Source organism: Carassius gibelio, chromosome B2 (assembly GCF_023724105.1).
Source record: "Carassius gibelio isolate Cgi1373 ecotype wild population from Czech Republic chromosome B2, carGib1.2-hapl.c, whole genome shotgun sequence".
Taxonomy (NCBI): Eukaryota; Metazoa; Chordata; class Actinopteri; order Cypriniformes; family Cyprinidae; genus Carassius; species Carassius gibelio.
In genome coordinates this window covers 27,444,899-27,467,969 of record NC_068397.1, presented here as the reverse complement: position 1 = coordinate 27,467,969, position 23,071 = coordinate 27,444,899, and the positions used below count along the sequence as shown (strand labels likewise).

General features: G+C 35.9%; 1 protein-coding gene across 7 annotated transcripts; it reads left to right on the top strand.

Moving 5' to 3' along the window:
- Positions 1-984: 984 nt before the first annotated feature.
- pfkpb (phosphofructokinase, platelet b) lies at positions 985-22,949 on the top strand. Of its 7 annotated transcripts, XM_052548060.1 has the most exons (23): positions 990-1,346; positions 3,376-3,449; positions 3,781-3,858; positions 5,465-5,654; positions 5,746-5,911; positions 6,130-6,174; positions 6,260-6,368; positions 7,438-7,533; positions 8,919-9,011; positions 9,116-9,241; positions 9,760-9,824; positions 9,962-10,031; positions 10,730-10,876; positions 11,644-11,714; positions 11,811-11,898; positions 13,050-13,202; positions 15,613-15,765; positions 17,531-17,695; positions 18,600-18,661; positions 18,758-18,869; positions 18,947-19,046; positions 21,323-21,428; positions 22,262-22,949. In XM_052548060.1, exons 1-23 carry the CDS (start codon positions 1,262-1,264, stop codon positions 22,407-22,409), a joined length of 2,502 nt encoding a protein of 833 aa, XP_052404020.1. In that variant the 5' UTR covers positions 990-1,261; the 3' UTR covers positions 22,410-22,949. The 7 variants fall into 7 exon arrangements, with proteins under 7 accessions (XP_052404025.1, XP_052404021.1, XP_052404026.1 ...); XM_052548065.1 differs by lacking the exons at positions 7,438-7,533; positions 15,613-15,765 and adding an exon at positions 7,265-7,360 and having other exon boundaries at positions 985-1,346; XM_052548061.1 differs by lacking the exon at positions 7,438-7,533 and having other exon boundaries at positions 988-1,346.
- Positions 22,950-23,071: the final 122 nt, after the last annotated feature.

The window sequence follows — 23,071 nt, the reverse complement described above, 5'->3', positions numbered from 1 at the left end:
CGTTTCTTAATTTAGTCATAGCTTTTCAAAGGGCTAAATAGTTCATTATACTAAAAAAGTTCTAAATATACAACTGCTTCTCTGTTTGAAACCATGCACCTATGATTATCCATGATGCGTTTTTTAATCGTGTGAGTGATTATAAAACAACTGGATGGCTTGAGTAAGTCAAAGCCCAGTTAGAAAGAATCAGTCTACAACCGTAAATGGTCATACAGAAGACCCGAGGCTACATTACATTCCAACACGGTAATGGAATGGAATCTCAAATGGTCATTACTGAGAGTTTTATAGACCTTCATTTTTTTTTAAATCTCTGATTTTGAATCAGCCTAAGCAGGAAGTGAAAGCTCATTCATTCGAATAATTGTAGTCCTAAGGTGGAGAGCTCGTTTTGAAGTGATTTATTTGCTGCTTGTTGTTTCACAGTGACTAGATTTTTTTTGCAAAAACAATCTGAAGATTTTTCAACCTGTGCAAAGAAAATGTGAAAGATAAGTATGCCTGTTGGGCAAAATAAAATACTAAACTTGCACATTACAGTCAAATGTTTAATAGTTAATCAAGAGTGTTGATTATAGGTCTTGACGAGACAGCAAAACATGACAAAATAAGCAAACGTAGACTACACTTTAATTGGGAAATACAAAAAAGTTTCATAAATATTTAGGGCAATGTCCAACTGTCAATGCATCCCACTTCAAAATAAAACGTTTTTAAGAAACAATTGTTTTTTGTTGACTCTGGATTAATAAAGTTGCTATTGTTTTTCTATAGATATTAGATTCTATTCCCAGGTCACACGTTTTGCCTGTTTGATTACCATGAACTAATTTCTCACTCATTCCATGAGTGAAACTACTTCCTTGTTGAAAGTAACTTTATCTGTTTTTCTACGTGCTGCGAGAACTATGAAAGAATATCGTGTTGCAGTGGGCTGGATCTTTAGTATGCTAATTGTATTATAAGAACTCGAAATTTAATGAAAGCAAAGGACTCCCTTGTCCCTCCTTAATCCCAACACCGGAAGTCTATTGGTCTGAATTCTTCCAGATGAGACGTGATCCGCAGGACTATTGCGTGTCGCTGCTGTCAATCCAGTACGGGGCGGTGGATCTGAGCCTACCGGACCGCGCACGTCCGACCCCGGAGGAGAAGTTGATCGGCGGAGCCTTTTATCCTCTCCAGCTTGCTTTGGATTGCTCTTACCTTACCCGAGAATTAAAGGCATTGCTCTGTTTTCAAAGACACCTGTGGAATAATGCAGGACACTAAAAAATTCATCGAGAACCTCTCTGGAGCAGGGAAGTCCATTGGCGTCCTGACAAGTGGTGGAGATGCTCAAGGTATTGCCTATTTTTATTTTAACAAACCGATTAGGATGTCAAGGGCGCTTGTTTACTAGTGCTCGCAGGGGCAGATTGACTTGTTTACAGCTTTAATCAGGACACATCTAAACGGAGCCGGTGCAACAGATATAAGAGAAAGGCGAAGCAGTTCCGGGGTTTAAACTGACGCTCAAATGACTTCATCACCACTTTTATAGCGATTCCGAAAGAAAACGGATTATTAGGAACACGTTTTGATATTTTAGAGATGAACCAAAAATTATAGATAATGTAATTAAAACAAAAGTTGCGCTTCTGAGAGTCTCGCACTCTGCGTCATGACGACGCGTAAACTGGGTGCGCTCGAGCGGCTTTCAACGCAACTGGTATTAAATATTTATGCAATTACCTGACGGTGCATTTACGGCATGTCATACATTTATTTTAGTCTAGTCATTTAGGGAACTATGCTAATTGAATGAAAATTAGTGAATTAAAACGATTCAGATTCCTCCAGATCGAACTATCTGTTGCGTTATCTGTTTGTGTCCCTTACTTGGTTTTCTGTGCATCTTTGTCACGATGAATCATCAATTTGGATCAAGGTGAGGAATGCGTTCGCGTGTCTACGTGATGACAGGCAAGTAGAGCGAGACTCCCGTGATGCCGTGATCACGTGGAAAAACCGACGGCATCCCAAGCGTGAGTATGCGCGGGTTAAAAGCCGGTTAATAGTTTCCGTTCGTTGGCTGAATGCTCTTTTTAAAAGCGCATCTCCTGTCGGTCAGTTATTCTTTTGAACTCAAGAGAGAGCGTGAAGAGACGCATTGCGTTGTAATACAATGTCTGACTTCCTTCCTACATCTCAGTCAAAATAGACAAGTGTATTTTACTAAGCTGTTTGTTTACTCTTGAATGCACATGCGCTCGTGTCAGTGTTGCCGAATTGGGCTACTTTAAAAAGAGTTTCCATCTTTTACCTTTTTTTTTTTGGTCCCGGCTTGGATCATGGCACTATGTTTCCTAGCAACGGTTTCCAGGCAGCAGCACCCATTTTATTTATTATTTTTTTGGCTAGTAGAAGTTATGAATGGACGGTGACTTAAACATTTAGTAGCCAAATTGGCTGATGAGTAAAAAAATAAATACAATAATAATAATAATAATTATATATATATATATATATATATATATATTAAAACGTTTTTGCAAAGACGTTTCAGGTTTATACAAATGTGATGTAAATGTAAAATCTTAAATGCATAAAAATTATTATATTTTTAGGAAACCCTAAAATAAATATTGTGGGGGAAAAAATAATTACATTGTAAATTACAGTATTTTTTTTATAATTGGTTGAGTTTAATAATTACAGTAGTTATGTAAATACTAATTTAAATATGCGGATGTGCCATTAATCATTGAAATATTTACTTAAATTCTCAGGGGTACTTCAAGGAGCCTATACAATTTAGTTCATTGGTTAAAGTTAAAAAACCCCTGGTGTAATCTATTAACATAAAAACTTTATGAGAATTCGCTATGATAATTCACTCAGCGATGACTCACCGGAACGCCTCTGATTGGACATTGCATTCATAATCCCAACAGAATCGTGTGTGACTGGTTATAAAGAAGTGCTGTACGAATGCGTCATCCAGCGACCGCAGATTTGAATTTAGCAGCTGATGCTCTGCCGCACTGAACGTTCTAATCACGCCGGTGTGATTCTATCAAATATAAAAAATATTATTCAGCTATTTTTTATCATTTGGAAGCTGCATTTAAAATCCACTTGGCTCAGAAATCTGAGAAAAATCACTTTGAATGGGCATGACGCCTCTGGTTATTCTGGACATAACCTCAGGGGAACAGATGCTTGATTGAGCTTGTCAGGTCATGGCAATAACAAACATACTGATCAGATCCCACTTTCATATTTTAACTTCTCAAATGTATGTGCTTATAGATTATATTTACACTGTTTGATGCCTTAAAATGTAAGAATCACCAGTCTTTCTCTCCCTTTCTGTATTTTGTCATGAAGGTATGAATGCTGCTGTGAGGGCAGTGGTCAGAATGGGAATCTACGTGGGAGCAAAAGTTTTTTTCATCCATGAGGTGATTTTTCATATTTTTAATTCCCAGGTCTACATCTTTAGAAACCCATAATAATAAAATAATGCATTTTATTTACAAGAATCTTCCACAGCATCCAATGACACCTTAAAAGCACTGTAAAATAAAGAAAAAAAATAACAATTTTAATTTAATTTTCTGAAATTTATTCAGTACATTGAAATCTGACAAGCAGCATTGTTTTTGTGGATCTCAAGGTTAATGCTTGAAAGCCTGCGACAGATAAAAGGTTTCCATTCTGTGGTTGCCTTGGTAAAAAGGAAAATGAATTCAGTTGTTTATAATGATGTTATAATCAATGGTTCGCTTTAAGGGCTACCAGGGCATGGTGGATGGAGGTGACAACATCAAAGAGGCATCATGGGAAAGTGTTTCCAGTATGTTACAAGTGGTAAGCAGTTTGCTATATTAAAGTCTCTTAAGCTTAAATAACACACAAAAATGAGCAAACATCGAGAAAACATATTGCAGGGTTGTTGATTCTCAGTAGAGGTCATTATTCTCCTATAGTTCTGAAGGAAAAACATTAGACAAAACAAAACATTTAACTAGAGGTTCTGACAAAAAGTTAACTGCTTCAGACTAATTAAAATATGAATTGATTTAACATAATAATAAAAAATCTGCTGAATGAATAATTCAAAGACTCACTCATAAAGGCTGCATTTGTTAGTGAATTAATCTGTTTTTGAACAAATCGTTTGCATGAATGATTCAATGAAAATTTTTTAACAGTCAATTGTCGCCACCTATTGGGTTTTAGGTATAATTATTACTTAAAGAGATAATTCACCCCAAAATGAAAATTTGCTGTTAATTTTCTCACCCTCAGGCCGGTGACACACTGGCTGCGTGGCGTGAGCGCCGCGTGTCTGAAGCGTCCCAGAAGCGTCCCAGAAGCGTGGGGGATTCTGTGTCTTTACACACCAGAATCGTGCCTGACGCGGCGCTGGCGCGCTGCTGCTGTAGAGGGAGACGGTTGACAGACCAGGCTCATGTCTTCATTACAACAATATATACTTTTTTCTACACACCTACGCCTACTGATAAAGGACACCGTCAAAAGTATTGACGGCGAAATAGATTGTTTGACAGGTGCAATATTTGAAAATCGATAATTATTATTATTTTTTTCTTACATTTTTATCTGAATTTATGTCAACCTATAGACTTTCAAATATCAAAATATCAGGAATTCATATGTATTTGTGTACAAAATGACATTTAAACACATTTTCCTATTATATTTAGCCTGGAAAAGCTTCCAACACGTGCGCGTCGCGGTAAAAATAGGCGTCGGTTCTATTTCTAGCAAGCAAGCGTTTGCCGCGCGTCCCACGCAGGCGGTCTGTAAGCTCTAACCTGTTAACATGGGAGCCGAATTAAAAACCTACACGCCACACGGCTGAAACGCTTGCGCCACGCATCCAGTGTGTCACCGGCCTCAGGCTATCCAAGATGTAGGTGACAATCTTTCTTCAGTAGAACAGTACAGAAAGATTTTTAGCTGAAACTGTGGTCCTTGGTGATTAATAAAATGCAAGTCAGCAGATACCTGTTTTTGGGAAAGCACATCAGAGAACACACAAAATGAATTCCCATGGCTCTTGACAATATATTGAGGTCTTATGAAGCGAAACGATCAGTCTGTGCAAGGATCTAAAAATTATTTACTACATTATTACCTGTAGTAAAATTCTCAGTAAACAGGAAAATACCCCCCCCCCCACCCCCCACCTCCCCACCTCCCGCAAACTGATTCTTTCAGTCAGTTTGTTTCAATGACCTGGTTCAGTTCACTTGTTAATGTAATCACGTAATAAGCAATTACATTATTAGCGCACTCAATAATTATGTGAAATGTGTGTATGTTAAAGCATCAAATTACAAAAAAAAGATATTTATATATTTTATTTCTACTTTCAGATTTTGACCAAAATAAAAAACTATTAATGATTACATATGAACTGTACTTTCTTTCTACTGTGTGTGTGCAGGGTGGCACTGTGATAGGCAGCGCCCGCTGTAAGGATTTTCGTACCCATGAGGGCCGCTTGCGTGCTGCTCTGAACTTGGTGCAGCGTGGCATCACTAACTTGTGTGTGATTGGTGGAGATGGCAGTTTGACCGGGGCTAATCTCTTCAGGGAGGAGTGGAGTGGACTCTTGGATGAGCTTGTCCAATCAGGTATTAGAGTGGGAGGGGCTTATACATGGGACGAGAAATTGTAATTTGTAACTGTACTGAATAGCATAATATTTTGCCATATTTCTCCCAGGTCAAATCAGTGAAGAGGCTGCCCAGACTCATTCTGCGTTGCATATCGTTGGGATGGTGGGCTCTATTGACAATGATTTCTGCGGGACAGATATGACCATTGGCACTGACTCAGCACTGCACAGGATCATAGAGGTAGTGGACGCTATAATGACCACGGCACAAAGGTACTGTATATACCAAAAATGACAATATACAGAAAATTCTAGTAATTAGATATTAAAATCAGCATATTTTGGTGGGCATAAGATACATTTTCGATCATGATTATTCCGACATTTTGACTAGTAATGTAAATGCAATTTGAATATCAAATCTAAAGTTTGTCATTAAAGATGACAAAACATTTTTTTTATTATTATTATTCATTATTGTGTGTTTTTAGCCATCAAAGGACCTTTGTGCTGGAGGTCATGGGAAGACACTGTGGGTAAGACCCTCGACTAGAAACACTCAAAGAGAAACATGCATGTACTTAAAAATCAGCATTAAACCATGTGTGTATGTGTGTGTAGGTATCTAGCATTAGTCAGTGCCCTTGCATGTGGAGCTGACTGGGTGCTGATTCCAGAAATGCCTCCCAAGGATGGCTGGGAGGAACAGATGTGTCATAAACTATCAGAGGTAACACTCACACTCACACACACACATAAACATGCACACAGAAGCCTACAGCTGTTCTCAAACCAACTCAAATATAGAGGTCATAACCTAATTACATTATTCAGATAGGTGACATTACTCTAGTGGTTTTTAAAACCAGTAAACAGCTATTTACAGTTGCAGTGTAGCATGAACTAACATCACATCAGTGTTTTACTATTTTCTTTATATTGTGCATGGAGTCTTGCAACAGAGGAAGCCGAGGAAGTAATTAGCATATATTGGTTTTATTCAAAGCGACTTACAAATGAGGAGCTTCACATACAATTTGTCATCAGTTCCAGCAATATTTGTGGGTTTTAAAGTGTAAGCTAGATTCACACACAAGTTAAAGCTGAAATGTAGAGAAAAAGAGAACTATATGAGAAAATTAAATGAGAGAATTGTATGAGAGGGAATTTTATATCTACACAAACTCTTTGTGCACTGATTTACTTTCTCTTTTAGCAGCAAAAAACAAACATTTTATTAAATTATCTCAATGAATTTAATAACAAATAAACAAATGTTGTTAAGATTTGATTGGATTTTTAGTTTAATTTATAACTTAAGTTTGATGCTGTCACTAATCGATTTCTTTATTGTTCTTGTGGCAGAAAAATGCTCCTCTTTTCAACTGAATTATATAATCTGGTATTTAGAAATAGTTTAATAGCTTACAGCTTCATTGCAGTTTACTAGCTTGTAGTGTAGTAAACTTTTTTATTTTTTAAAGAATAGCTTGTGGTTTGGCTAGCTTCAGTCTCCCAAGCTGCCATGCACATGCATATGAACACAATCACACAACACACTCGTGCATACATGCCAGTGCACACACACACATACCTTGTTTCAGTCCTCAAGTGTTTGTCCAGCAGAGCCGTTTGCGAGGTTCTCGTCTTAATATAATCATAGTGGCTGAGGGAGCCACAGACAGACACAGAAACCCCATCAGCTCTAATGCAGTGAAGGACGTGAGTATCTTCTGCCTGTTCTCACCAGTGTGTATGTGTGAATGGATGTGTGTGTGCATGCTTTTTTTCCCTTGTAGAATCGTGCTGATAAGAAACGGCTTAATATCATCATAGTCGCTGAAGGTGCAATAGACCAAAACAACAAGCCCATAACCACAGAACTTATAAAGGACGTGAGTAATGTACAGCTACAGCCTATACAGCACTTTTCTCTTACACTTAACAAATAAAAACGTGTTTTGGATTTGAGTTTTGGTAGAGATTGTATTTTTGTGTAAATGTGTGAGTTTCCATATTGTACTTTCCCTTCGTTTACTGGACTGGTTGTAGTAGTTGTGACCAGGGGCCCGTTCTTCGTATGTCGCTTATTACATCCGAGATCAAATGACACATCCAAGATGATATCATCGTGCTAATCATGATCCGGCTAATTGGGTTCTTCGAACACACCTGTTGTGTATGATTAGTATCGCTGGATTGAGTTATCTTAGATAATTGCGGGTTCATGTGTTGTCTTAAAAGGGGATATGTATCGATACTCGAAACCATGATCAGCAGTGCAGCGATTGGCTGGTGGCAAGACGGCAATGTAACGACGTCATATAATTTAAAATGACACCCGACGAAAAACTTGACAAATTTCTGGACTTTTATAAGGAAACAGCCAAGCAAACAAAACGACATGTTATAATAGATACATGAAACAGATAATAGATACATGCTTTTATTTTATTCGAATTTTTTTCATGATTCCCAATTATTTAGATTCACAATTTATAATAGTTGTGCAGTCTTTACCTTTTTATTTCAATGTAGAAATTATCTATTCATTTCATTTTATGTTTGGACAGATTTCTTACGTGACAGCATTAATGAAAGTTTCTTAAGGGTCAATATCATGTTATCTGCATCTCCTGCACTCCATCAAGCCACTTTTATAAAAGCAGTCATCACTCAAAATAATGCACGACCCTATTAGCTGTATAGCATGTGTGTAAGACTCTAATACAGCAAGAACAGGCCCCAGGCCCCGGCATGTATTATTATTATTATTATTATTATTTTTTTTTTAAGTTTCTCTTACAGCAGTTAGGTCTGTGGTTATGTTTGCTGAACTTGCCTTTAATATCCCCTTAGAAATACCGCTTTCTTATGCATGTGGGTTTTTAATTTGGGGTTGGGCTTCTATGTTCAGTCCAAAATTAATAATAAATCCATCTACACTACCTTTTTTCTTTTTATTCTCATTTGTATTTTATAAATCAATACTTTTATTTAGCAAGGATGCTTTAAATTGATAAAAAATGATGGTAAAGACATTTATATCGTTACAGAAAAGAAAAATATTTCACAATATAACTGTTTTTACCGTATTTTCAATTAAATAAATTCAGAATAATTGACTTAAAAAAAATTACATAATCGTTCCGACCCCAAACTTTTGTACAGTAGTGTATATCTGCCATTCATCTTTTAATTTCACGATCTTGCTGGATCTGCTTGAGAAACATCTGTATTTGATTTGAAGTGGTGGTTTTGTGTTGACTCTCTATTGCAGCTGGTGGTGCGCTGTTTGGGGTTTGACACGCGGGTCACCATTCTGGGTCACGTCCAGAGAGGAGGAACACCCTCTGCCTTTGACCGGATTTTGGTATGGTCCTGACTGAATAAATAACAACTTTAATTAATTGAATTGGATTGAAAAAAAAAACCCTTAGACATGGTGTACTCATTCTCTTCCCTTTTCCTCCGTAGGCGAGTCGTATGGGTGTAGAAGCCGTGCTGGCCCTGTTAGAAGCCTCTCCTGGTACTCCAGCATGTGTGGTGTCTCTGTGTGGGAACCAGGCGGTCAGACTCCCTCTGATGGAGTGCGTTCAGATGGTGAGAAAGGAACTCAGCTAATGGCAGTCTTTTGGGTTTTAATGTTTATAGTGAAGCTCAGCTCTTAGTCTTGGAGCCTGGCCTAGTGGTTAGTTCACATGAGTTCTTGTTTCCTGTCATCTTTACACAGCTGAATCAGTAAGAGAAGTAAATAAAAAAGTTATTTCAGAGAACTGTCCTTATGACGTAAAACATATAACACATATTAGCAATTGGAACAATTTCATAAATCTAGCCCATGCAAATATTTATGTTTATTTATGTCCGATACATGTTTGGGTATATGTGTCATGTACATGTTTATCCATCCCAAAACTGGTCAACACGTTTATATCAAGTAAATATAAAAGATATGTGTGTATCTATAATATGATGGACTGGACCCCATTGAGCAAATTTGGGGTGATTTGGAAAATAAATTGGACAGATGTATCGTACATTCAAAAGAAAGTTGCAGAAGGCATGGGATAACATTAGTGTTGATGCTCTCAGGAAAAATATTGTTTGTCATCTTGCAGACACAAGAGGTTCAGAAGGCCATGGATGAAAAGCGATTTGAAGAAGCTGTAAAACTGCGCGGGAGGTAAACCACAAAAATCATCATTTTACAGAGTAGATGTCAGTGTCAAAAGTAAAACAGTTCTTCTTAGTTTTTGTGCCTTTAACACAACAGAAAATGTCTGAATGACTTTTTGGAACCATTTTCTTTGTCAATTTTAGAAGTTTCGAAAACAACCTGAACACTTACAAGCTCCTGTCCCATCGCAAAATGAATGCTGAACTTCCACGTGTAAGTGATAATGACTTTCATCTTATTATTATTAATAATATTGTAAATAACATATCTCCTCTGACTCAGCCTATTTCTGTGACACTGACAGCTGATTATGTTTATTTCTTTTATTTTGCGGGGATGGATCACAGGAAGGACGTGTATGTACATGGAATATAACAATATAATAGAGTAGAATAGAATAGAAGAACTGAATGCTTTTTCATCTGATAGATACCTGAAGTTCCTTTTACTATTTATTGCTTAGTGAGCATTTGATTGATTTGTTCAAAGTAAAAAATATACTATATATAACAAATAATAATATATTGTTTTACTTCAGTGAAAGGTTAGATTGTGATTTTTCGAATGAAGATCAAAGGGATAAACAATGTAGATTTAGTTTCATAGCATTATTTCCTGATATTTACCTTTGTGAGTGTAGGAAGAAAGACTGAATCATCTTTGTACACAGTCATGATGTTTTCTGCAGTAATTTACTCACAGTCACTCAAATGCAGCTTAATCCAGGATTTTGTGCTGTGTTTCTGTTGTGTAGCAGACTATACTCCAAATCGTTCTGCTCTATAAACCTTCGAGGTCATGTGACCCACTCTGAGACACAGGCCTGACTTCACGAATGAGAGGACTCAAGGGATTGATTGTGTGTTCAGATGTGTTTATGTTGTGTGATAATGCGCTCTTCTCTTCTCTAGAGCTCATTTAACGTGGCTGTGTTGAATGTTGGCGCTCCTGCAGCTGGTATGAATGCAGCCGTGCGTTCGGCCGTCAGGGTCGGGATCACCGAAGGCCACACTGTGTTTGCTGTTAGTGATGGATTTGAAGGCTTCTCTAAGGGACAGGTAATGCAACTCAAACTGGTGTGAACTGGTGTTTTGTTAACTATGGGCATTTTTATGTTGATGATGTTTTGTCATTTATTTCTTAGCACTTTTCTTTAACTTTTTTAAGTAGATACTAATAGATAATGATAGTTGTTCTTCTTCTCCCAGACACAGACTTTACATTTTAAATTTTTTATATTATAATCATTTGTTGTGCAAAAATTTCCAATCAAGTTCTAATTTCATATTGTCAAATTATGTAAAGAGTTAGCCAGATTAGCCCTAGCAAGATGAAGGAATCTGACGTTTTATTATAAAATAAATGATTTATTTATTTATTATCTGCAATATGATTTAAGATGTGGTGGAAATGCCATAACATTTTCACAAATAATTTTGCAAAGAATCTGGTCGCATCACCAGTCTATGAAACACTACAAGTCTGCACATGGATGTGTGTATGTAAAGCAATCCCTTCCCAAATAAGATAAAGAGTTATGATTACAGTAAGCCCATTATTCCATCCCACAATCCCCTGCTGCATTGTGCTCAGCCATAATTAACCTAATGTAGCGTTACACATTTCTTCTATTCTATTTTATTATTTGCCATTTAAATGCATGTTTTAAATGCATTTTATTGCTTATTTGGACAATTATATTTGATTGTATGTGTTTCCAGTCATTTCGCAGAGTTTCTCTGTTGCTTAGTGTAACAGATGAAGAAAGACAGTAGTTAAAGCAAATGTCCATCCCATATGTGCTCCTTCTTTCTCTCTCTCTCAGATAAAAGAATTCAAGTGGGGTGATGTTGGGGGCTGGACAGGCCAGGGCGGGTCCCTGCTAGGGACAAAAAGGTAAGATTATATTTCTAACGGCCTATTGTCAATAAAAAAAAACACTGGTATGCATGTATAGGATTTGTTTCTGGTATCCTGAAATATCATTTTCAGAACTCTCCCAGCAAAACACATTGATAAAATTGCAGAACAGATGAGGATTCACAACATCAACGCTTTACTGGTTATTGGAGGTTTTGAGGTATGTAATATAATGTTTACAGTATTTACATAAAATATGCTTTAAAGTAAAACATTTTTGTAACATATTTTGTTGCATATTAATCAGTAAATAAGATTTTGATTCTATGACATTGAAGTTTCTAATAAAAAATATGTCGAGTCAACTCCTTTTCCCAGCATTTTTTGTTAGGATGACATAATGTTTGTTTAAAAAAGCAATTTTTTTTTATAAAATAGTTATTTACAGGTGAAAAACAACAAATGTATGTTTTTTTTATTCCAACATGAGACAAAATATCACATTGTTTTAGATTATATGTTTATTTATTTAAAAATAAATAATTTAAAGTAAAATCTAACAGTAGATAAAAACTTCACAACATACACTACTATTAAAAAATTGGGGTCAGTAAGATTTTTTTATGAAGAAATGTATTATTTTATTTGACAAGAGTTCATTAAATTGATCAAAAGTGACAGTAAAGATTATGTTTCAAAGATTTCAAAATAAATGTGTGTCAAAAAAGTTTAGCCTTTTTTTTTTAAAACATTATATTTGAACATCCCAAGACACATTTCTGATTATAACCAATGCTGACTTTGAGTCCACAATCAGCAGAGAGAATGATTTCTGAAGGATCATGTGACGCTGAAGACTGGAGTAATGATGCTGGACATTCAACTTTGTTTCACATTAATAAATTATATTTTAAAATAAATTCAAGATATTAAATTCAAGTAGAAAACAGTTATTTTAAATTGTAATAATATATCACAATATTATGCTTTTTTTTTTTTTTACTGTATTTATCAAATAAATGCATCCTTGGTGACCATCAAAGACTACATTTATAAAAATGTAAAAAAATCTTAGAGACTCCAAACTTTTAAACTGTAGTGTAAATCATCTTAAAGTTCAATTCAAGTTTATTTGTATAGCGCTTTTTACCATACAAATCATTACAAAGCAACTTTACAGAAAATTAAGTTTCTACAATATTTAAAGTCTTAAAGTGCCAGAATACACACAGCAAGTAAAAATTCGGAATTAATACTTACAGTATCTTCCTACCTACAGTATCATAGTGGGCATGGCTCTCTTCCTCTCCCCTTTCTTAACATTACCCATAATTCTGGCCAGTGACCCATAAGTCCTTGCTGTGACCGCAGGCATATTTGGGGCTGTTGGAGCTGCAAGCAGCTCGTTCTAAACACGCAGAGCTTTGTGTTCCAATGGTGATGGTCCCAGCCACTGTGTCCAACAATATCCCCGGCTCAGACCTGAGTATCGGGGCAGACACAGCCCTCAACGCCATCACGGATGTAAGACAGCACACACTCGTGTCAGAGAGTGTGTGTGTGTGTGTAGGGGGTGGTGGGCATGTGTATCTGTTCTGTCAGTGAGATACACTGAAAGGTCAGGGCTGATGATTGCCAACCTCCCAGACAGGAAACACACAGGTCAGACTAAAAATACTTGAATGTTAAACAACACTTTCTGGGTTGCAAGAGAAAACCTCATGGAAATTTGGTTTTTAGATACAATGCAAAGCATAGAAAGTGTGGTGGAGTAGTAGATTTCTGTTTGCTAGGGTGAGGTAGAGCTGCATTTGGAGGGTGAGACAGAGCTGTTTAACGGGTAAACAGGTAAACTTGAGCTTGGTCGTATTAAGCATGTTTACATGTACATAGACTATACATTTACAATAATTTATCTGGCTGACTATGCAAACACACTCTTAAAATTAAAGCTTCTTTTATTGGCATCTAAAATTCATGGAACCTTTCCATGGCACTAAAGGTTATTTATAATGGAAAAAGTTGTTTAGATTTTTAAAATGTTCTTCACAGTAAGAAAAAATTCTTCTTTTAAAAACAGTTCAATGATAGATTTTTTTTCTTTAGGTAACCCAAAATGGGTCTTCAGTAACATGGTTGCGAAAAGCCCACTTCGAAACCAACAAAGCCAACGAATATGTTGTTAGGGTTTCATTTTTAGGCTGGTCTGTCTCTACTTGTCAGTGTCAAAATGATTGAAATGGGCAATCAAATCAAAAAAGGCAGCACAACACTTCAGTTGTAACAATGAAAGAGTGTGTTTTGTTAGTAGCTAAACATTTCATATTTGACAACTGTTTTAAACTCAGTAACAAAAAGCACAAATAGCAAAAAAATAAAAAAATAAAAAACAGTAATATCCATTGATGCAAAATACTTGACTTTTTCTTCAGATTTCATTATTTGTATTAAAAAAACAAACAAACAAAGTTGAGAAAAGAAACACTAATAAAGCCATATTGGCATAGTGTATGTGTGCATATTTTAAAATAAAAATATAATTTGCAAATAATTCTGATTGATTGCAATGAATTCTAATTATTTTACTGTTTTTCCTATACTTTTTCTTAATTCCCTTTAAATTCTTTAAATTAATAAAAATGATTATTTAAATAAAAAGATCATGACTTATTTGGTTTGGCCCACCCCAATGCTCAAGACATGGTTATGGCTTATATTAATACTGGAATAGTTAAATGCATTTTGTGCATCTCTTCTGTCTTTCAGATCATGCACACAATATTGAGGCCAATTGTAAAAACCAATAAACATGCATATATGCATTTATTAAAATAAAATAAAATAAAAAATATGTCAGGATGAGATATCCGTGTGTGATGGTGAGGTTGGGGATCACTGCAGCCTGACTGAATCAGTGTGTCTGGAGATGAACGCATGTGGTCACACAGCACAACCTGTCGCCCAGTCTCACACTTAACTCTGGAACTGTGTTTTGTGTGTGTTTATATTGCAGGCCTGGTCCAACACAATGTGTTTATCATCACTACAGCACAATCACCATGAGATCCAAATTATAATAACAATAATAATTATTACATTGCATTTTAAGTTTGATTATAATGCATGCGATGTGAAAACATTATCATTTAGTTTATAAAAGATTTATTATTAAACTATTGTAACATGAATTTATTATTAATCTTTATATATATATATATATATATATATATATATATATATATATATATGTATATATATATATGTATATATATATGTATGTATATATGTGTATATGTGTGTGTGTGTATTAATTAAAGAGCATTGGGAAGCGAGTTTGACAGTAAATAACATCACTAACAACTAAAACCATTTGATCGCTAAAGTAACATATTAATGTTGTTGTGGAACAACCTTTCATTTTTTGGGTTTCACCAGTAATAAATAATTACATGCTTTAGTCCTTAATGCTCAATAACATTTTAATGTCTCTGTACAGCATTTGTGTCAAACTGATGATTGCTTGCATTAATATCTCAGTTGGAATCCATGCAATGTATTCTGTCCATAGACATTAAGTTGTTAATAACAAATGGAAGTGCAACTAACTGCATGCTGTTTTGGGCCAGGCCTGATGTCTTGTGTGTTTCTGTCTGCATGTGTGTGTTTTGCTGTGCTGTTTAGGGTCTGGTTGTGCAGGTGTGTTCAGTCGGTCACACTTTTTGAGGCTTTCTGCTATCTAAATAACTTCCCTCCATCACCATTTAGCTAATGCCATGCCCACGTCACGAGTTGGAGCTCCCTCTGTTGGTCAAATATATGTTGGTCTTGATCAGACAGGAAACACATTTAACCCTCAGAAAGGACAGCATATTCCGTCCTAATTAGTGTACACTAGTAAGTGAGCAGTCATCCTAATGCATGTGCACTGCTGCAGGCCTTTGAGAGTTTGCTGCAGCTGGTGGATGCCCGCAGCAGGTATGAGGAGTTCTGCGTGCCCATGTGCATGCTGCCCGCAACCATCAGTAATAATGTGTCCGGCACTGACCTCAGCATTGGCGCTGACACCTCCCTCAATGCCATAGTGGAGGTAAGACGCACCACCCTCAGCCAGAAGGACAGATGTTACGATAGTGATCAGCAGAGTGGAAATGGAAAGAGAATTTGTCAGGCTGTATCTTTAAAGGTGCATAGTCATTTTTGGTTAAAGAAATAGTTGAACAAAAAATGAAAAATGTACTGAAAATGTATTTACCTTCAGGATATCTAAGATATAGATGAGTTTGTTTGTTCATCAGAACAGATTTGGAGAAATTTAGCATTACATCACTTGCTCACCAATGGATCCTCTGCAGTGAATGGGTGCCATGAGTCCAAACAGCTGATAAAAGCATCACAGTAATGCACAAGTAATCCACATGTCCAACAATTAATGTCTTGCGGATTGGCCCCGGGGAAGACCTAGGACACGCTGGAGGGACTATGTCTCCCGGCTGGCCTGGGAACGCCTCGGGGTCCCCCCGGAAGAGCTGGAGGAAGTGGCTAGGGAGAGGGAAGTCTGGGCGTCTCTGCTTAGACTGTTGCCCCCGCGACCCGGCCCCGGATAAGCGGAAGATGATGGATGGATGGATGGATGGATTATTGTAATGTTTTTTTATCAACTGTTTGGACTCAAATTTTGATGGCACCCATTCACTGCAGAGGATCCACTGGTGAGAAAGTAATTATATGCAAAATCTCTCCAAATCTGTTCTGATGAACAAATACACTCTTGAAATGGCCTGAGGGTGAGTACATTTTAGGAAATGTTCAGTTTTGGGTGAACTATTCCTTAGAGACAATATTCTTGTATTTTATCAGGACACCTACTGTTTTGGATTGACACAAAAATCACACACAGAAAAAAACATACATTCTCATGAGTACCATAACTTCTCCATTTCAAAGACATTTTTGACATGCATAATTTATTCAGAGATGAAGTGAACAATGGTAGGTGGTTTACTGTGATAAAGTAAAGTATTTGGCTGGTCATGTGATTGGCTTTTAGGTACAGTAAAATGAGAAATATCACTTTAAATGCATTTTTTGTAATTATATATATATTTATTTATTTTTTACAATTGAATCAACTTAGTGCACCTTAACATTTTTACAATAATACCTGGTTATGAGGAATGCATACAGAATATTTTTCCAGGTTTCTTTTTTTTTTTTTTCTGTCCTCACATAAATATCTGGCCATGAAATATTAAGCTTACATTATCTGAGGTTAAATAACATAGAAAACCATTTTTGTCGACTACAGGAAAAATATCTATGCTCACCTGAAGCGTTTGTATATTTCCTTAAATTGCATGGCAAACATTTATTATCCCAAAAAAGGAACTGCGGCTAAACATTTTTTGTTGAAACCACATGCATGTTCTCTGTTGTTGTGAACTATATAGTGCCTTGTGTTTGCATGTGATGGCTTGCACACAGGTCCAAAATTAACATTCAACTAATGCCAACTGTGAGTTAAAAGTGCAACATTATACAATGTGTGAGCTGAGTTAATAATAGTTTGAGTAATTCCTGAACTCACTCTATAACCTTTGTGACAAAAATCTGCTAAAACATAAAATCCACAGTTGAAATGTTACATAAAGTATATTAAATGATGCTTTTTGTATTTACCCAGCATTGGCCAGTTAATTTTGGACCATGCTTTATGCTTGTGTTATACTTCAGTAGTATTCTGTATGTCTGAACGTTTACGTTTATGTGTCAGAACTGCACTGGCTTGTGCATGTGCGTGAGTGTGATAATAACAGATATGTTTCATTCTTTAACTATAAAACTGTGTGTGTCAGACATGTGATCGTATAAAGCAGTCGGCCAGCGGAACCAAGCGTCGTGTGTTCATCATTGAGACGATGGGCGGTTACTGTGGTTACCTGGCAACAGTGGGTGGGCTGGCGTCTGGAGCGGATGCAGCCTACATCTATGAAGAGCCATTTGACATCCGAGACCTGCAGGTGAGACACTCTACTTTACTAATATATATATATATATATATATATATATATATATATATATATATATATATATATATATATATACACACACAAAATAATATAACTTAAACTAATGTTTGCAAGTTTATTACCCATTATTTGCATTGAACATTTGCATTGTACACATAGGTGTTATGTTTGAAATATAAAATAGCAGTTTTTGCTCACCAAGGCTGCATTTATTTGAATTAAAAATATAGTAAAAATTATTATATTATGAAATATTATTACCATTTAAAATAAAATTTTGTCTATTTAAATATATTTTAAAATGTAATTTATTTCTGTGGTGCAAAGCTGAATTTTCCGCTTCATTACTCCAGTATTGAGTGTCACGTGATTTTTCACAAATCATTCTTGCTGATTTGCTGCTCAAGAAACATTTCTTATTTTTTACCAATGTTGAAGTCAAGTCAAGCTGCTTCATATTTTTGTGGAAACCATGATACATATTTTTCTGGATTCTTTGATCAATAGAGAGTTCAAAATTACAGCATTTATTTGAAATAGAAATCTGTTATAACAAAGTCTTTACTGTCACTTTTGATAAATTTGCTGAATAAGTATTTATTTGCATTTATTTACTTATTTATTTAGAAAAATCCTACATGTGTTTCTAGTTAATATTCCATTATGAACATACAGTAGCCAAAGCCAAATCAATTCTGATTCTTAATAGTTCAGGGTCAAAGGTCAAGTCTGTCCCTTTCTGCCAGACACAGGCATTACAGTGTACCCTTCTTCACGTCCTCTGTCTGCTCTGTCCCACACGCAGGCAGGAATATTTAGCAGAGTGTACTATTTAAGGAAAGAGAGAGAGAACATCAGCGTCATACTGAGTTTTTATGAGTGCTCTATTTTTCAGTCGAACGTCGAACATTTAACTGAGAAGATGAAGACCAGCATCCAGAGAGGTTTAGTGCTCAGGTATGATCTAGCTCTCTTACATACAGCATTAATACACGGGATTCATGTATCATGTAGATGTTGAAGTATGATGGTCTGTGTGCCTGTATTTTACAGGAATGAGAACTCCAGTGAGAACTACACCACTGACTTCATCTACCAGCTGTACAGTGAAGAGGGCAAAGGAGTCTTTGACTGCAGGAAGAACGTCTTGGGACACATGCAGCAGGTACAAACACACACACATTTGCATACACACAGACATTTGCATACATGGGATCAGAATATTGTTTTTCTGCTGTGTAGGGTGGGGCTCCTTCCCCATTTGACAGGAACTTTGGCACCAAGATCGCAGCTAAAGCTATGCAGTGGATCTCCAAGAAGCTCAAAGAGTTTTACCGAGAAGGTAAAGAGAAATCACCCCTGCAGAGATGCAGTCTAAGATTGTGTGAAGTCAGAACTGACTTCTGCTGCACTGCTGCAGGAAATTAAATTATGATCATCTTTTCACATTTCTGCACCACATACATTTATATAATTCTGTAACTAAGAATTATATAAATACTATATACATATAAATTATATATATATATATATATATATATATATATATATATATATATATATATATATATATATATATATATATATATATATATATATATATATATATATATTAGGGGTGTAACGGTTCACAAAATTCACGGTTCAGTTCGATACGATACACTGATGTCACGGTTCGGTTCGGTTCGGTTCGATACGTTTTAGATACAGCAAAATGTAAAAACATCTCAACTTTTCAGAATGTCGCAAGCGCACCGCGGGTCATGTGACAAGAACCAACCAATCAGCTTCATCCTTTCCCGTAACAACGTTGAGAGCTCAGCCAAGATGAAGGAACAGCTGATCATAGTTGTATATGGATTGCAATTTTGAAATAAATTTAGTAGCAGAGCTACTGCAAGCGATTTTTAGAGCTGCAAATCCATTTATCCTTCGCTGAAATTTCCGCGTCTCATGGAGAGAGCACGTCATTGTTGCTTAGCAAAGACAGACGCCTCATGAGCGCTTCTGCCCAAGCGCTTTGGAAAGGAGGAGAAAGACGCGCTTAGCGTTTTCCATGCGTTTTTAGGCACGATATGTGAACGGCCCCTAAGGCGCTCGCTCACTCAGCACGCGCTGAAGGCTCGTTGCAAAATGTCGAATGCCTTTAACAGACCAGAAATATAAGATCCTAAAATAACCAACAGGTCTGGTGTTTGGGTTGGATTCCCTGTAAGCTATAATACCGGTGTCTAAATGCTGCAGGGATAGTTTGCTGCGTGCATGTTTCTCCTTTTTTTCGTCTTTTCCCAGATAGTACTGACGCATATATCCCAGATATTCCGCCTGGTGTTTTTTTTTTTTTTTTTTTTATTCCCGCTGGTGTACCCTGTCATGTTGCAGATGCGACATACCGTTGTTTTTTTATCCACCACTCTCTTGCCATCACCATTATAGCTTAAAGGGAATCCAAAGTGCACCCAAACACCAGACCTGTTGGTTATTGGAGGATCTTCTCATTTCTAGTCTGTTAAACGCATTGGCTATTTTGCAACGAGCCTTCAGCGTGTACTGAGTGAGCGAGCGCCTGCTGAGTAGCCTAACATAAACATATAAGATGGTGTTTTTTTCTTCTTCGGGAGTGTCAGGGGCGTTGCCTGTTACGTTGTTTGGGTTATTGGGCTACCTTGTTGAACGCATATCATTATATTTCTCTCTCTCTCTTTTTTTTTTTTTTTTCAAATATAATTAATTACTCCAACGAACCGTTCGGTATACATAATGCGTACCGCGTACCGAACCGAAAGCGTCGTACCGAACGGTTCAATACGAATACGCGTATCGTTACACCCCTAATATATATATATATATATATAATATATATATATATATATTAGTAGTAGTAAGAGGATTGTCATTTTCATGAGCAAAAAATGTTTATGCCTCTGTGTTAATCTGTTAATAATAATAATAATACATTTTACTGTATTTTTGTTATATGTATGTTTAAAAAAAGATTTTTTTAAATGGTGTGTGTATAATACAATTAATAATAATTTAATAATAAATTAAATACATTAATATTTGTATTTTTTGTAAATATATTTTATTACAAATTTATACATTAAGAAACATTTATTTATTATTAAATAATTATTTATTAAAGGTGCACTAAGCGATTTTTGCCAAATTATGTTGATATTTGAAAGCACGCACTTATTTTGAAATCTCCATCTTACTTGTACGTATACAACCATGGCAACGACAACTGCGGTAACAAAAGAAGATGACACAAATTGAGCACTCTCTTCTATCTATCAGTACAAGACACGCTCCCTTACTGCTCATTGGCACTAAGTGTTTTTTGGGGCTCGTTCCGTGGTCAAAAGTGTTTTTCAAAAATCACTTAGTGCACCTTTAATGTGAGAAATGTTTGGTCTTCACTGTCACACAGTGTTGTTTTGTTTTGCTCTTTGTATTTTGCTTTCCTTGGTTGGCTCAGGTGAAGGTAAGTAATTTGAATATCAAAATGATATTGTTTGAGTTCACTTGATGCTCAGTGTTATTATGCTTATATCTTTGGTCACTTTGCGCTGCTTGTAGACTTTGTGCAGTACCATATTTTTGTGCGTTTTGTAGGCCGTGTGTTTGCGAACACAGAGGATTCTGCGTGTTTGTTGGGGATGCGGCGCAGGGCCCTGGTCTTCCAGCCTGTCATACAGCTGAAGGACGAGACAGACTTTGTGTAAGACTTCACAAAACTGATTCTATTATCTTATTAAAATGATGTCGTAATATTTGTTTCCGAGGCTACTCTTAAAGAATTATATTTTGAAACATTTTACTTTTTTGGTAACACTATACTTAAAAAGCCTTTATGTATAACACGTTTTTCAAGTATTTATAATGTACAAAGTAATGCATAATATCTTATCTTTATATATAGAATTGTAACCCAAGTTCAAATGTATTATAATTTTAATGCGTTATACTTAGTTTCTACAGGCGTAACATTGAATAGATTAGTATAATAATATAATTGTGGTTATAATTATTCTAAAGATCATGCAATGCATTATAAGGTGTATTACACTGCATTCAAATTACTCTTATAATACATTATCAGTAACAGTTTTAAGTGTTACCACTTTTCCTCAGTATTCTATTAGTATTGTAATTTTAGTTGTATTGTACAATAAAATAATATTACTTTCTTAAATACTAATAAAGTATATATTTTTTATTTTATAGTGAAATATATCAACTATAATATTACATTGCTTAATGTTTTGTGTATTATTATTATTGTCAAATTGATGCACAAATCACTAAACTGGCTAAATTCTGTAGCCCTAAAAACAAGATCATCAAAAGCATTTTTTAAATCACAATCTTTTTTTTTTATGTATTATAAAAGTGTAAGTTTGTAGTTACTTTAACTATAATTAATGGTCTGGGTGGACTTGAGGAGTTGTGTTTATGTATTAATTATACATTCCTTTTAACTCAATAGAGCAATACAAACATTTAAAAATTAGAAATTCCTTAAACCCGACATTGTTCATGTTTTACTTCCAGTCACAGGATCCCGAAGGAACAGTGGTGGCTCCGCCTGCGTCCGCTCATGAAGATTCTGGCCAAGTACAAAACCAGCTACGACGTGTCCGATTCAGGCCAGCTTGAACACATCGTCCGTCTGAGAGCTAAAGACAACTCTGCCATTTAAAACCAGCAGGCAGCCACATGTGAAACCAAGTTGTCTTGCAAGTAAAAATTTATTTATTATAGGTAAAGACTCGTGATTCCATAGTCTTGACCTGAACACACACTCATATACAGTATATGTAAAGCAGTTCACATTAAACTGTAATCATAGACGTACAGCCACAAGATCCTTAAATATAGTAGCTGTGTGTTGTGATTGACAATCCATACGCTCATGCGATTAGCTGATCATCCCTTTTAAATGGGGCCAAGTGGTATATTTTGTGAATATGCAAGATTTCCATATTTATATTTATTCTAATAGAGCTTATTTTCATTGAATATGGAGCTATCTGTATGAATGCTTCACTGGCCTAAAGTGATGTTTCATAACTGCACCTTGTTTTAGTTGATTGGAGTCTGAAGGAGTCTTCCAAGCTGCTGTTCTGTGTTGTTTGGTAGTGCAGGCACTTGTACTAAAGCAGACTTTGTGTTAGTGTGTTAGTTATGATGTATGTGTGTATACACTAACAATGCTGCATAAACTCCCTTTAGAATGTAACTGGTGTGGTTTGTTTCATTTATTAACCCTTGGGCATCAATTTTAAAAAGTTACTCAAAAGTAATTAGAGGACAAAAATGTAAGTTACAAAAAAAAAAAAGTCATTACATTTTGAAACTTAG